This window comes from Lotus japonicus, chromosome 5 (assembly GCF_012489685.1).
Source record: "Lotus japonicus ecotype B-129 chromosome 5, LjGifu_v1.2".
In the NCBI taxonomy this organism is placed as follows: Eukaryota; Viridiplantae; Streptophyta; class Magnoliopsida; order Fabales; family Fabaceae; genus Lotus; species Lotus japonicus.
Window position 1 is genome coordinate 9338101 of NC_080045.1, and position 14186 is coordinate 9352286.

General features: G+C 35.5%; 3 protein-coding genes across 6 annotated transcripts; all 3 read right to left on the bottom strand.

The window, feature by feature from the left end:
- Nucleotides 1–1149: 1149 nt before the first annotated feature.
- Nucleotides 1150–2177, bottom strand: LOC130718324 (uncharacterized). The gene has a single exon (XM_057568903.1). It carries the CDS (start codon nucleotides 1958–1960, stop codon nucleotides 1364–1366), a length of 597 nt encoding a protein of 198 aa, XP_057424886.1. The 5' UTR covers nucleotides 1961–2177; the 3' UTR covers nucleotides 1150–1363.
- Nucleotides 2178–2316: 139 nt separating this feature from the next.
- LOC130718323 (tRNA(His) guanylyltransferase 1-like) lies at nucleotides 2317–6244 on the bottom strand. 4 transcript variants are annotated; one of them, XR_009012589.1, is made up of 3 exons: nucleotides 6088–6244; nucleotides 4212–5932; nucleotides 2317–2997 (listed from the first exon to the last, which is right to left on the bottom strand). XR_009012589.1 is itself a non-coding variant. In XM_057568902.1 (3 exons), the coding sequence occupies exon 2, from the start codon at nucleotides 5840–5842 to the stop codon at nucleotides 4307–4309; it is 1536 nt and encodes a 511-aa protein (XP_057424885.1). In that variant the 5' UTR covers nucleotides 5843–5932; nucleotides 6088–6244; the 3' UTR covers nucleotides 2317–2997; nucleotides 4296–4306. The 4 variants fall into 4 exon arrangements, 2 of the variants coding, with proteins under 2 accessions (XP_057424885.1, XP_057424883.1); XR_009012590.1 differs by having other exon boundaries at nucleotides 4186–5932; XM_057568902.1 differs by having other exon boundaries at nucleotides 4296–5932.
- Nucleotides 6245–7765: 1521 nt separating this feature from the next.
- Nucleotides 7766–12609, bottom strand: LOC130720347 (two-component response regulator ORR24-like). The gene is made up of 6 exons (XM_057570973.1): nucleotides 12159–12609; nucleotides 11499–11651; nucleotides 10684–11088; nucleotides 10398–10474; nucleotides 9071–10204; nucleotides 7766–8130 (listed from the first exon to the last, which is right to left on the bottom strand). The coding sequence occupies exons 1-6, from the start codon at nucleotides 12295–12297 to the stop codon at nucleotides 8056–8058; spliced, it is 1983 nt and encodes a 660-aa protein (XP_057426956.1). The 5' UTR covers nucleotides 12298–12609; the 3' UTR covers nucleotides 7766–8055.
- Between the last annotated feature and the right edge of the window lie 1577 nt (nucleotides 12610–14186).

Here is a 14186-nt window from a genome sequence, read left to right on the forward strand (position 1 = left end):
AGACACTTGTCTTATAAAAAAAATAATAGTATGACTATATATTTTAAGCAATAAACTAGTAAGGAGCCCATATAGAGGTGCGATCAAATGATATTTGAAAGAAGATAGAAATTCCATTACGGTATTGAAACAGAGAGAGTAAGGAACTTCTGCAACAGTGACAGATATATATTACTTAAAGAACAAAACTGAAAGAAGCAACTATAGATATGCTACAAGAATAGCCGACATGCGCGCGGTGATGAATGGGAGTGCCTACAGTTTGCAGAGACAGCTGAATTGGTAGGACTGGAAGAGGCAAAGGCAGTGTATAATGTTTATTTAGATGCATGAATTGAACCACAGGCAAGTGGTGGAATATATACATACTGAGTTTGAGATTCAAGAAATATATGCATATATATTATGATCAATATTTGCTGACAGCACCTTCCGTCGGTTTAGTATATTGTGCCACCCAAGGGGAAGAGGTCACACTATCATTTCAAAAGTTTAATTTTTTTAGAAAAACACATTAATAACTTTGTTTTGTTGGGTAAAAAAATGAAAGGAAAGAAAGTAGGGAAAAAAAGAAAAATGAAAGAGAAAAAGTGAAGAGAATTTTTAGATTGTTTGGTATGAAGAACGTAAGTGAAGCAGAGGAAATAATTTAACTCCTCTAAAATGAGTCCACTCGTCACACCATTGGTTAAGTAAGTTTTTAACTTTTTATTAACTTTTCAAATTAGATAATAAAAATTTATAGTATGATGACTTACTCTATGTCATTCTAGAGGAGTCAAATCCAAAGAGAAGAAAAAAAATGTCTATGATTTTATAATTCTCAACATTTTATTTTCTTTCAATTAATTTTATATAGAATTGCACTTTAGGATTTAGATTTTCTGTTTTTAAATAGTTTCTATAAACGACTATATTGCAAATAGGTTTTTTTTTTTTGGTCGAAATATTGCAAATAGGTTCTATATACGAAATGATAGTTTTTTTTGTTTGAAAGTCTGATTTTATTAGGCCTTTGGTTAGTTTGGTAAAGCCAAAGCTGGTGGGCAGAGCCCAAGAAGCAACATAACCGCAAAGCTATCAAAGAAATGGACAATATTGTCATAAGCCCGCAAGTTGCTATTCAACAGGTAAATCTAGTAACCTGTTCTAAACTAGGCAAGTACAACACTTCAGGAACGTCACACACAAGAAAAAAATCCTAGATTAGTTGTAAAAAAGTGGACATCAAACTGCCCTTAATTTCAATTGTAGAAACTTTAAATAATTCAAAACTTTTGAATTCAAACTTATTTTGCAATTGATTGCAATAGCAATGACTATGGAGAGGAACCGAACTTTCTACATATATGTACTCCCAAAATCAAACATTCTCTATTCCATCAGTTCTACATTCATTATGGCCATCTAAAGGAACCAATTGTTTTGCACAGCAACAAGCATCCTCATCCTCAGTCTCAACAAAGGTATGGTGACTTACCCATAAAACTGCATGCAACAAAACTAAAGGCACAACACAAGCTAAACTCACTGCAAGATAAACCCCTGCATCAGTCAAAATCAGCTGCACTAGTGTTGCAAATACTAGTAAACCGAACACAAACCTTTTATCAACGCTTCTATGAAGCAAAACAGAGTTGGGGTATGCCCTTAGCACTAAACAATAAAGGGTTGTGACATAGGTCATGATAACTAGAAGAATCAATGACACCTTGTGGCGAGGGATGAGAATCATGAAGAGTATGATCCATAGAAAGAGTGTGTAATATAACCCCAGATTCTCCAAGTTTCTGAGGATTCGAATTGCTGCAGCTTCTGATGTCAAGGGAAGGCTGAAGGGCCAGTAAACTTTGAAGTCACTGTATAGCTTTTCTTGAGGTTTTTTTGGTTCATGAGTTTCAGCTTTGCACGAAGGTGTTGTGCAGGTGGGTATTCTCTGGGTAGTTCCAAAGTTTGCCATAGAATTTGGAAAATCAAGAAATGGCACAACTATTGAACCACAAATCAGAGCTATTTGTTCCAAAATCTCCCAAAGAAAACTAGATAGATACTCAATTTCTTAATGAATTTGGATCAAATTTATATAGAATCATCTTCAGATCCAGGGAAAAGACATTTTGTCATGGAAGACATAAAAAATCAACGAAATTTCATGAAGGGAAGTACAATAATAGGGGAACCTTCTTGGTTTGTTGTTTCTGATGTTGCCCTCAGTCAAATTTTTGGGCCCCCACGACTCTATCCGGACTGGAGTGTGACTTAAGTAAGTTTCTTCTTGTCTGACAACTTTAGAAAAAAACAGAAAAAATATTGAGCTTGAGATCTGCATACTTGGTTTCAAATTTTAATTATGCAGAATTTGTTTACAAAAGAAAAACCCTTGTGTTGAACATAAATTAAATTACCTACATATTTCAACTAAGAAAGCCATTAATATCATCTTGTGCACATTACTTAGCAAGGCAGCGGTTGTACTAGCCACACCAGTATGAGAAAGGGAGCCACACCGGTGGCTAGTACAACACGTTTAACCCGCGCTCCTTTCACCTTTGACTGAGATCAACTGAGTTGACTAGGAATGTGGAACCAAATTGATGACATGGCATGCAGAACCAATCCACATTCATGACCGCACTGGGCATGGGTCCGATTTTCAATCCAAGCGGTTGAACTGATCGGTCCGATTTTTACCACTGTGATCAAATCAATACAGAGAATTTGGTGCAAATTGCAAAAGTTGTTTATTTTCTTTGATCTTTTTTTGCAACAGACTTCTTCTCAGCTTCATCAATATCCATTTGGTCTTCACTCTCATACTTTTCAAAGTCTCATTCCTCTACAGCTTCAGCAAAAAATATCTTACTAAATCATTTATCATTAATAATGGGAGCCGGGAGCCCCATCATTAAGGGGTACCACCAAGGGATTTGCTTCTTGATCATCTTGATCTTCATCAGAATCATATTTGGACTGAACAATGTCATCATTCACACAAGCCTGCATAGCCAAAAAGCCATAATCAGTAAAAGATTTTGTTATGTGCAAGAGAGAGAGAACGCAACACTCCACAGTTCTAAAGAATAACTAAATATTTCTCACACCACAACAATACCGATCGTAAAGTGATAGAGATAAATAAAATCAACTTACTGATGTTCCAACATACCCTTTGTTACATACGCTTTTGTCCCTTTAATTACATACTGATGTTCTAATCGGAAAGAGGGTATGTTGGAACTCATAATAAAAACAGACTCAATACCAAAGCAAACTAAAACTAACTAATAGAGATAAATAAAATCAAGTCTAGGCCCAACCACCAACAGGGACACTGACTATAATTTAGAATCCCAACAGTTATTCAATGAATGCTCAATCTTGAAACAACTATTCAATTGGCTCAGTCAACTGGCAAAAACAGCAGAATGCAGATCTAAGTCTAACTATATAAAAGAAAATCTAATCAAGAATTTCGTGTTCTGAAATATAAATGAATACATCTCTATATTGTATGTTATTAGTGTTTGCTTGGGTGAAATGTGCCACAACAAACAGTTAAGATTAAATTCATGACATTTGGATGGGAAAATGATCCGAATCAGACCTGAAAGGTAGCACAAATTTCTGAATTCTATCTCTCTTTCATTCAAACACAAAAACATATTTTAAGGTAATCAAAGTACATGCAATATTAAAGTAGAACTTATGCATACCTATTTCTGAAGCGGCCAACCTTAGATAAAAATCCAGTTGTAAAGAAGAGATCATTCTTTTAAGAAGGGATTAGGAAATAAGGTAACTTTGTAACGAACATTTTAATCCTCGAAAACTATTGCATATAAACAGATAAAGCAATGAGATGTTTGAATTTCTGGGACAACCTTAGACAAAGGACATCTTTAGCAAGCTTATAATTGCTGTCAGCATGGTCTTTCGCCATAGTCAGTTTCATGGGTCAAGAAAATTGGAAAAAACAATAGGATGCTATTAAAAATTGTTAAATTGGAATGAATCAAGTTCTTACGTGAAAACAATAGGATGCTATTAACAATTGTTAAATTGGAATAAATCAAGACCTCACAGCACATATCTGACTGTTGTATAATATAGCCATCTACGAAAGACTGTTCTTATTAAGAAAAATTGACAAAACAACTGAAACACTGAATGGATCCAAGTTCTTACAACGCTTTGATTAGTGTCGAGCATACCTCATGATAGAATCTAGTCAAAACAGGCTGTAAGCACTCCAATGAGAAAACTGTAGAATTAAAGTAATGTATTAGATAAATTACATGTATAGCGTTTAGTCAAGGATGCCTGGGTGTTCCGACCAAAAGGCTGGTCCAATGATGTCAATATGTTCTACAATGACCTTTCCATAACTTTCAGAAGACTCTCCATTATTCTCATGGTGAATGAGAACATTGTCTACCTTGTCCCAAAAAACTGAGGATCCATGTCGGAACATCATTGGTAACTCATTGTAGTCAATACCCAATTCCTCAATTTTCTTTTGCAGTTGTGCACCCTTCAAACTATGCTGAGCTTCCCTTTTGCTCTTTCCAGATGCAACAAGCTTCCAGAAGCAAGTGTTATACTGATTGTTGATGTGGCAATCCACTTGCCTCCATGAAAGATAGTCCCTTATAATTTTAGTTGATGGATAGCAAACTACTCGTGCATCAAAAGAAGGAGGATACTTTAACTCACTTTGTGGGAAGAAATCTTTCCATCTCATCACATAGGTTGATGTGAAGAAACATACAATAGCTGAAATGATTTTACTAGCTCTCCTTTGATAAATATCACTGGATTGCTTAAGAATGAAGCTATACTCATCACTAACCCCATAGGCAAAGACTATGTCCGGCCTAAACTCTTCCACCACAGCCACTGCACATGAATTCATCAGGTTAAGAGCTCTACCATCATTTGGCTTTACAAATTCATGCATCTCAGAAAATCTGTGGAAGTGGCATCCATCAAGTCGAACTACAATCCATGTAGACGGCATCAACTTGCTATCGAATTCGAAGGACCTCACATACTCTGGTTTCACATTGTTAATCTCATCCGTGAAACCACCAAGCTCCTTCACAAGAATGGTCTGCTCATTCCAAAATCTTTTACTTGCTATTTTCTTGGAATGCACAGTGATTATCTTTCTCCTATGCCTTTTAATTGGAGCCCCATTCTCTGCGTACTTCACAACATCCTCTACCACTGTCTTTAAAATACAGGAACCTTGTCGGAATATCGGCTCTAGTTCATTGTAATTGACATGGAACTCATCAAATAAAAGATCATTTAGGTCACGTTTCTGAGCACAATTGATGAAATCCAGCGCTTCCTCCTCATCCATCCCGCGTTCAACAAGACGCCAAAAGCACTGGTCATGTTGATTATTCAAATGACAGACACTTTGCCTCCAAAAAAGATATGCTTGAACAGCTTCTATGGACGCGCAAGCTATGACTCGCCCATGGAACGACGGAGGAGATTGTAGCTTCTTTTGCGGGAAGAATTCACCCCATTTTCTCACAAAGACAGATGAGAAAAAAGAAGTGACGATGGATAACACTTTGCTAGCGCGCCTTTCATAGAACTGGGAAGTCTTCTTGAAAACAAAAGTGAACTCATCACTGAACCCATATGCAAGGACTACATCCGCATACTCTTCAAGCACCGCGACAGCGCAAGAGTTCATCAATTTCAAGACATTAACATCATGAGGTTTACAAAGTTTGCAGGCACTGATCCAAACAAGGATGAAATTGGGAAACAACACCTCATCCTCAACCTCAAAACACTTGACATACTCATATTTACTATTTGCCATACTACTGCATGGACACAAAAACTTACACAAATGTGCTCTTTCTTCTCACAGGAAAATCATCAAACACTTGGTGCCCTCATCATCATTAACCTGCATCAATTCATTCACAAAAAAAACTTCAATACTAGTTATTCACTTCAAATATCAATTACATATTTACATGATAAAATCAATTTCTGCAAAACGAGCCTTGTTCATTTACTCCATTACCAAGTTCATAGTGCGATTGAAGAGTATTTCAGTACCTGCGAGAGGATGAGAGAACAAGCCTTGGAGGGGGTTTAGCGGCAGTGTGGGTAATTCCAGTGGCGGCGAAGCTATGGCGGCCGGAACCAGAATGTAAGAGGGTTGATCGACAGAGGAAACTTTAAAAGAGATTGGGCACTAAAGTGATTATTATTTTAAAAAATTTAAATTTAAATTCTTTTTTAATTATTGTAATTTTTTTCAATATACTTAATATCACAATTTATTATTTAAATTAAATAATCATACCAGATTCAATATACTCCCATGGTTGAGGCGTTGAGGCATCTATTGATGCTGCAAGAGTTGACCATGATGGTGTTGTTGCTTCGCATGCAACTATGGTAGTGACTTTGTTCTAATCTCGTTGTTGGTATGCTCGTCCGACCGAATTAGAGCGTGCGTATGTCCTCTTGTGTCTGAGGTGGTTTCTAATGCTGCAGGAGTTGCCCATGATGTTGTTGTTGTCGCGCCTGAAACTATGGCAATGAAAGGTCGTGTTGTTAGGGCTTTTCGCTTTTGGCGTTTTTTCGTTATTTTTGTTTTCATTGGCATGATCGTTGTTGTTCTGTCGTAGGGTTGTATTTCGTTTTGCTTTCTTTGTTGGCGTTGTACTTATGCTTTGTCGAGAGGGTTTATATATATCTCGACTCTTTACGAATTCAATAAACTTTTTTGCTTTCGAAAAAATAAAAGTTAGGATACTATTTTTCTCATCCTAAATTAATGAGGGATAAAATGTGGTTTTACACTTAGTAATGTTTAGGAATGTCATTTATGTTATGAAACCAAGAAGAGGCATGGGGATTCATGAGCAGATTGAGATTTTCTTATAGATCTTAGGATAATTAGGCTTATTCATTATGCGGAGGAGAGATTTCAGCATTTTGAAGAGACCATTTTTCAGACAAATTCACAAAGCAATATGTGTTTTTTTTTATAGGTAAATGTTAGTTGTTAGTAATGTTAGTAAATTAGTTTCTTCATCGGGGTTTGAACTCTGGCCCTTCACCCTTCATTCCCTTAGCTCACCCACCCCACCCACAAAGCAACATGCGCTTCACATTTGTGTTAGCAGGAGGATGTGAGGAATCTGCACATGACACTATGATCATTATGGATGCTTTTTACATGTCTAGATTGCATTTTCCATATCATCCTCGTGGTTAGTAACTTATATTTTTTCTTTAAAACTTATCACCATTGTGTGTATTTTAATCAATGTACACTTTATTCACGGGTAAAATATTACCTTATTGATGCTGACTATCCTAATTTTTTATGGGCTGCTTAGGACTTTACAAAACCACCATATACCATCTCCCTCATTTTAGATTAAGCTCAGAGCTAAAGGAATACATGAAGTGTTTAATTATTTGCACTTTAGCCTCTAAAGCACAATTGAGTAAACATTTGAGTGTTGCAAAACTAGATGGAAAATACTTGGCAACATGCTTTCTTTTCCATAGAATAAGAGTTTAAAAAGTTTAATTAAACTCTTATACGATATAAACGCTTATTGAAAAAGCGCTTAATCAAACTATTTTGCCAAACACGGCCGAGAGCTAATAGGAAGACATTAGTTGTCTCGTGGGAAGATGAAAAAGTTGAACTTGGTATATACACTATCATATACGTTTGTTCACCTCAAAAACGTGTAAACTTGAGAAGCAAAAATAATAAGAATGAGTTTATTGCTAAAATAATCAATGAATGCTACCGTGCATTCATAATAATTGGAAAAATCCAGTGTTTTGTCACTGTAATTATCTTATTCTTGTATATGCAACGCAAACAAAATTTGCAAAAAATTAAAAATAAAAACCATGTCTACCAAAAACTAGAGAAGCTGCACCATGAGAAACTTTCTGTCAAGACAAAACTGGGAAAACAGTAAATGGAAGACTGGAAAAATTCATCAACAAGCATGACAATGATGATCCATATATGTACGGCCAAACTTGCAGTCACAGAGGTGCCCCACCACCACCACCACCACCAGAATGATTGTTATCGCGGCGGAATCCATACATGTCGTGATTCTGCGTCAAATGACAATGTTAATATTAGATCAGCAAACATTAGAGAAAAATGAATCACAAACTACATTGTAAAACAGCTTCAGAGATCAAATTTATGTTTGCAAATCCTGCATAGACAAACATGAACCAACTTAAAAATTAGTCAGGCCTTATTATCAAACTGTTGAAACTATCCCACATTGCATAGTTCGAAGAGTGAAAAAAATATATAACTTTAGGTGTTCTATGTCCAATTGACATAAAGATTTTGGACAGACAATGCACACACTAAGCCCATCATTCTCATCCTTAACTATTGAATTTTTTTGGTCCACCCGGAGTCTTTTAAACTACAGGAAGATTTTGGGTCTGGGTTTCAAAGTCCAACACTAACAATGAAGCTTTAAATAGATGAATTTATTCTTCAAGTTAGCTCTGGTGGAAATAAAATGTCCACAAAATTATTAATGTGTGTCTAAAACATGGATTTGCCTCCCCTGTAGTAGGTACTCCACTTTAGAGAGGAAAGGGCAATATCTCAAGGGCTAATAAGATAATCAAGGAAAAAGATTTTGTTAAATTCATGAATCATTACCCATGTGTAGGTAGTACCCGGTTGAATTTCTCATCAATAAGTGAAATTCATTACTAAAAATAAATAACATAATATAACTATGACCTTCATCCAGTTTAAAATGTAAATAAACAGGGAAATCAGTCAATCTCTATTGCCTTCTGTGTTGGCATCAAGTTATTTCAAAAAAAATGAAGAAAAATTGTTATCACATAGGCATAAGCCCCAAGAAAAAGCCCCAAGAAAATACATAAATAGGTAAACTAATTAGTATCAGAACTTAACGGTAATTTAAGCTATTAGTTATATAAGGATTGAATGCAATTAATATGTTAAAAGCAACAATCATACAGAAACTACAATTATATTGCATACATGTTTTATTACCTGTTTCATCATCATTGCACTGGCCAATTCTTCCAGGGAACCCACACTATTCGAGAAGCGGCTGTGACGAGGCTTCTGCTGGTTCATTACATGTACCTGCTGATGTGGTATCAATGAGGGCTCTCCAGGTAATTCAATGATCCCATCATGCTTCATTTGTAAGGGATCACCAAAATTGAAGGTTGAGTTCATCGAAGCATTGCCGTCTGGAACACCACCATTCGGGGGAATCGTAGAGCCTATTGAGTTACCAATAACATGAGAATTGTAACCGCCACTCAGATTATTATGATTATTCCACCCTTGCAATGAAACACTATTGCTTATTTGCCCAGGAGGAGTATTTGTAAAAGTGACACCTTTAGAGTGCATATCTGTCAATGAATTTGGGGAGGGTGCACCACTCAGATTCATGTTATTTGTAGGAGTCATAGAAGCCGGTCCAAAACGTTCGCTTGGAGTGTAAGAATTTTTTCCAGATGAATGGAAAACACTGGGCCAACCATCATTCAACCTTCCATTATCCATCAAAGGGAGAGAGAATTGTGAATGTTGTTGTGGGGCTAATGAAGTAGAAACTCCTCCCATTAATTTGTGTTGAGGATTCATTTCTAACATCAAGGCGTTGTTTGAGATACTCAACCCACCTTGTCTTTGATTGGTGATGGGAAAAGTGGGTTTAGCATTAAAATTAGTGTTCAGGTTTTGAATATGACTAACACCCTTGTTGTGTTGCAATTGATCATTCTGATTCCCACCAATGAGAGCTGAATGGAACTTAAGTTGGCTGCCATTCATGGAATTGTTTAAATTTTGTGCCTGAATCACCTGAAGAGTTCCCGAAGAAGGCAACCCTTGCACATTCATACTAGAAGGAGGGTTCATTCTACTAACCATCCCATCATGTGTGAAGGATCTGAAAGCATTGTTGTGAAACTGTCGAGATGCGTTCAATGTCCGCAAATGTCCGAGCGCACTCAGAGAACCCGTTCTCAAATAGGATGGATCTGCACTGCCTAAGGCTGCTACCATATGAGCTTGTTGGTAGGACAGATCTGCACTGCCTAAGGCTGCCACCATATTAGCTTGTTGGTTTTCCACACAGCTAAGTCTCTTCAGATAAAGTCTATATTTCTGCAGCCATTGCAAAAACCAGCAATGTTTCATGAATGAAAAGGCTCAGGTCAGGTCGTATGACCGTCTTAGCATGTTTGGATGCGGACCAAAGAGCACTTACCGGAGCTTATTCACTGCAATTTTTAGTTTATAAGGTCCAATAAGTGCTCTTTAGTAACGGGATCTATAGAAGAAAGGATAAAACAATCACCTGAAGATGGCTGGCAACATTCTCCCTTGTAAGCTGATCAACATTCATCATTTCAAGAATTCTTTTAGGTACAGCCTCTGCGACCAAAACAACACTATCATAAAGGACAGTTCGGCGACTAAACTCTTAATGGTATGGCATAAAAAAAGATCATGACATAAATGCTTATCAAATATTTCATAGAAAATTCATAAAAAGGTTAAAAAAAAAGAGAAAACAATAACTGATTGAGCTCTTGTAGTAATTTATAGAAACTATTGTGGCAATGTTTTTGCAACAAACTTACTATCCAGGCCTAACTGATTGACGGCAGCAACAAACTTGCGGTGCAGGTCAACCGACCAAACAACTCGAGGCTTCCTCTGAGCTGATGGGTCATCACTGTCGTCACCATTCTCATGCACCTCATTATCATCATCTTCCTCCAGGTCCTTCCTTTTCTTGGATGATTTTCCATTTTGATCGGAATTTGTTGTCGCTGCCGACCCTTGACCGTTGTCACTATGAGAAATAGGAGTGTCTTGGTTGCCGGTTTTGGTCCCTTCCTTCGGGACAGTCTTCTTCTTCTTCCTGACCACATGCTGCCAAATGTTCCGTAGCTCCTCAACTCTAACAGGTTTCAGCAGATAATCACAAGCGCCATGAGTAATTCCCTTCAACACCATCTTCGGGTCGCCATTGACAGACAACACTGAAATCAAACATCATATAAAATTAGCCAAATGAAGACGTCAAGGAAATCTTCCTAAGCTTACTTTTCACTTGCACACCAAAGTTTCATGTTTATAAATCAATTCTGAAACTTCAAACAAAATCAAAACACAACACACAACCACCATGTCAAACAATTCCTTTTATGCTCTACAAAACAAGAAAAATCCTACAAATCTTTGGTAGTAATAAAATATATATAAGGACATCAGAAAACCAAAACCTCAATGCATGAAAAATCTAAAATATATTAACTATATTTAACCTTATTCGAAACTATATCATCATTAATCAATAGTCAACGGTACATACAAAATTATAGAACTGAAAACAAACTGAAAAGTTGAAAAAGTTGAATTGTTGAAGATTTCATATAAGATTATGACTTACTTATGACAGGTAGGTCCATCTCAAGCCCCACAAGCTCAAGAAGCTTGAATCCATCCATGTCTGGCATGTGGACATCACTGATTACCAGGTCAAACTTGTCTTTGTTTTCTCTCAACAACTGCAGCGCCGTCGGTGCGTGTTTAGTCGCAGTAACTGCAAAATCCATACCCCAAATCATTCAGAACAAGAAAACCAGTGAAATGTTTATCAAAAAATAATTTTGATCATAATTTAGATTCGATTAAAAATCTTTGAAGCCAAAGAAGCAAAATAGAATCAGCAAAGATCCAACACACAGGGATATCAAAAAAATTGTGAACTTTAAATTGCAAATCCTGTCCAGACACTGAAAGAATCTCATCATTTCAATCGAAGCCATCATTTCACAAACAATGAAACAGCAATATCATAATGTAGAAAAATAGATATTTGACAAAAAAACAATTGTTCAACTTCATTGATACAATCTCACATATATTTACACATAAATATATGGATCCCCAAAACAAAATGAACATCCTATCAAAAGATTTGTTACATGCAAAACCAAATCAACCAAACAAAAAACAAATTCAACAGAAGTACAAAACCTTATATACTTATCTAGTATTGAAAAGAGAGAAAGAAAATTTTGCAAAAGCAAGAGTAGAAGAAGGAGACCATGGTATTGACACTTCTGAAGCAGAGCCTCCAAAATCCTCAAGCAAATTGGATCATCATCAACAGCAAGAACACGCATTCCTACTGGAAACTGGTCAGTGGGATCATCCATCTTGCTATGATTCTCCACCTCGGTCATTGTCTGGGAAAAAGGGTCAACGTTGAATCAAGGTTGACTCTCTGTTTTATGGGCCGAAAAAACCAAAACAGAATCTATAAAACAGAGGCAAAATCATCAAAAAAACAGGTAAGTTTGGATTTTAAGGAAGAATATCGTTGACAGAGAGAAGAATTAGGAGTGATGAATGCATGTTTGTGGGGCTATGATGTTATTGTCTCACTGTTGAGTGTGAAAGATACAGAATCTTGAGCTATATATGCATATGTAAGGTGTGCTGCGAAAGAAAAGGAGAAAATTTTCCCTGATTTTGAAAATTTTCTGGGAAAATATTGAAGCGTTGTGTTCACGCGCTTGAAAGGGAAACATTTGACAGTGTGATTCTTTTAAGGTACTATTTGATTTGATGTCTTTTTTTACTACTGCTGAATTCTATTTTCTACTAATATCTAATTATTTATGATTGTTGATCTATTACCATAAATAAAAATTAAAAATTATTGACGTTTCTTGCCGACAAATTATATGATGATTGGAATTTTAGGAGCAATCATTATTTATATTTTTAAATTTTTTTAATATCAATTTCAAATATTAAGTTGCTTAAATTAGATCTAATTTCTCAAGGTAATTAAGGTTGGAATCCCTTTATTATATCATAATATTTTTTGGTGTTTTATTATATCATAAAGTATAATCCAACCTATATAATTTCGAATTCAAACATAAAATAATTTAATTGAAGATCAATTTCATAAATTAATATTAGGTGAGATTGATTCCTGATATGATCCTAAATTAAGAAAATTTTCATAGCCAAAATTTTATGATAACATAAGTATTAGTCGTATTTCTATGACTCCAATGATTTTTAGTAAATTAGCATAGATTTATTTTAAAAATCAATTTTTCAATTGTGCAATTTAAATGAAAAGCCAGCCCTAAGATAGCTAGCCAAAGAAAAGGCATGAAGATTGAAGAACAACACCAACTACACAATCAAAAAATTGAAAAATTGAATTGAAAGTAAAAGTTGAAATTACAATAAAATGAAATAAAAGTTCATCCTTCCATAACCTGATGAATTTAGGAACGTACTAGAATGAAAATAGATCATCAATATATGATAAATAATATAAAGCAAAATCCATTGAAAAATATTGCAATCTTCAATACAAAAAAAATGTTCAGAGAGATGATGTTAAAAGGTTCTTGCGCTTTATTAGTTGTTTATCTCTTGAAGTAAATTATTTCTTTTTTGACAGTTTTTACAAAAAATTATATGATGATTGAAATTTTAGGAGCAATAATAATATAAATATAAATTTTAAATATGAAATCACAAATATTAAGTTGAAATGTTATTTGTATTGAGTGGAGTCGTGATTTCAGACCGGTAGTATGTCAAGTAGACTGTGCTGAGCTAGCTTTAGCCCTTGAGGATGGAGTCTGTGGAATGTCGGATTCTTCTTGACATTAGAGACATACTAGACAGGAGCTGAAGGGTTTTCTAGCCTTGCTTGGATTCACCGGAAGATGAATTCTGTTGAGCTCGAGACCTTCCTGTTGAAGGATTCTCTTGCGGTTCCTTAGTTTTCCTTTGTTTTGTTGTTAGTTTTTGAAGCATAAAAAATATTCCTTTTAAAAAAAACTATACTTTTCTTTAATGTAAAAAACTGATACTTTAATTTTAACAAGAGTTTTTTTTTAATTTTAGCCAAGGTATCCCAAAAGCAGTAGGAGCGAGACTAATCTCTCGCCCCACATTATTGCATTAAGTGGTAGAAGGTAGATCAATGACTTTTTTTCATTCTCAAGAGCTTGCAAATGTAAGAGATTAAGTGTTGATTTCTGTCAATGTAAAATTTACATACATATACAATTGATTTCCTTCAATCATAAAATATTTT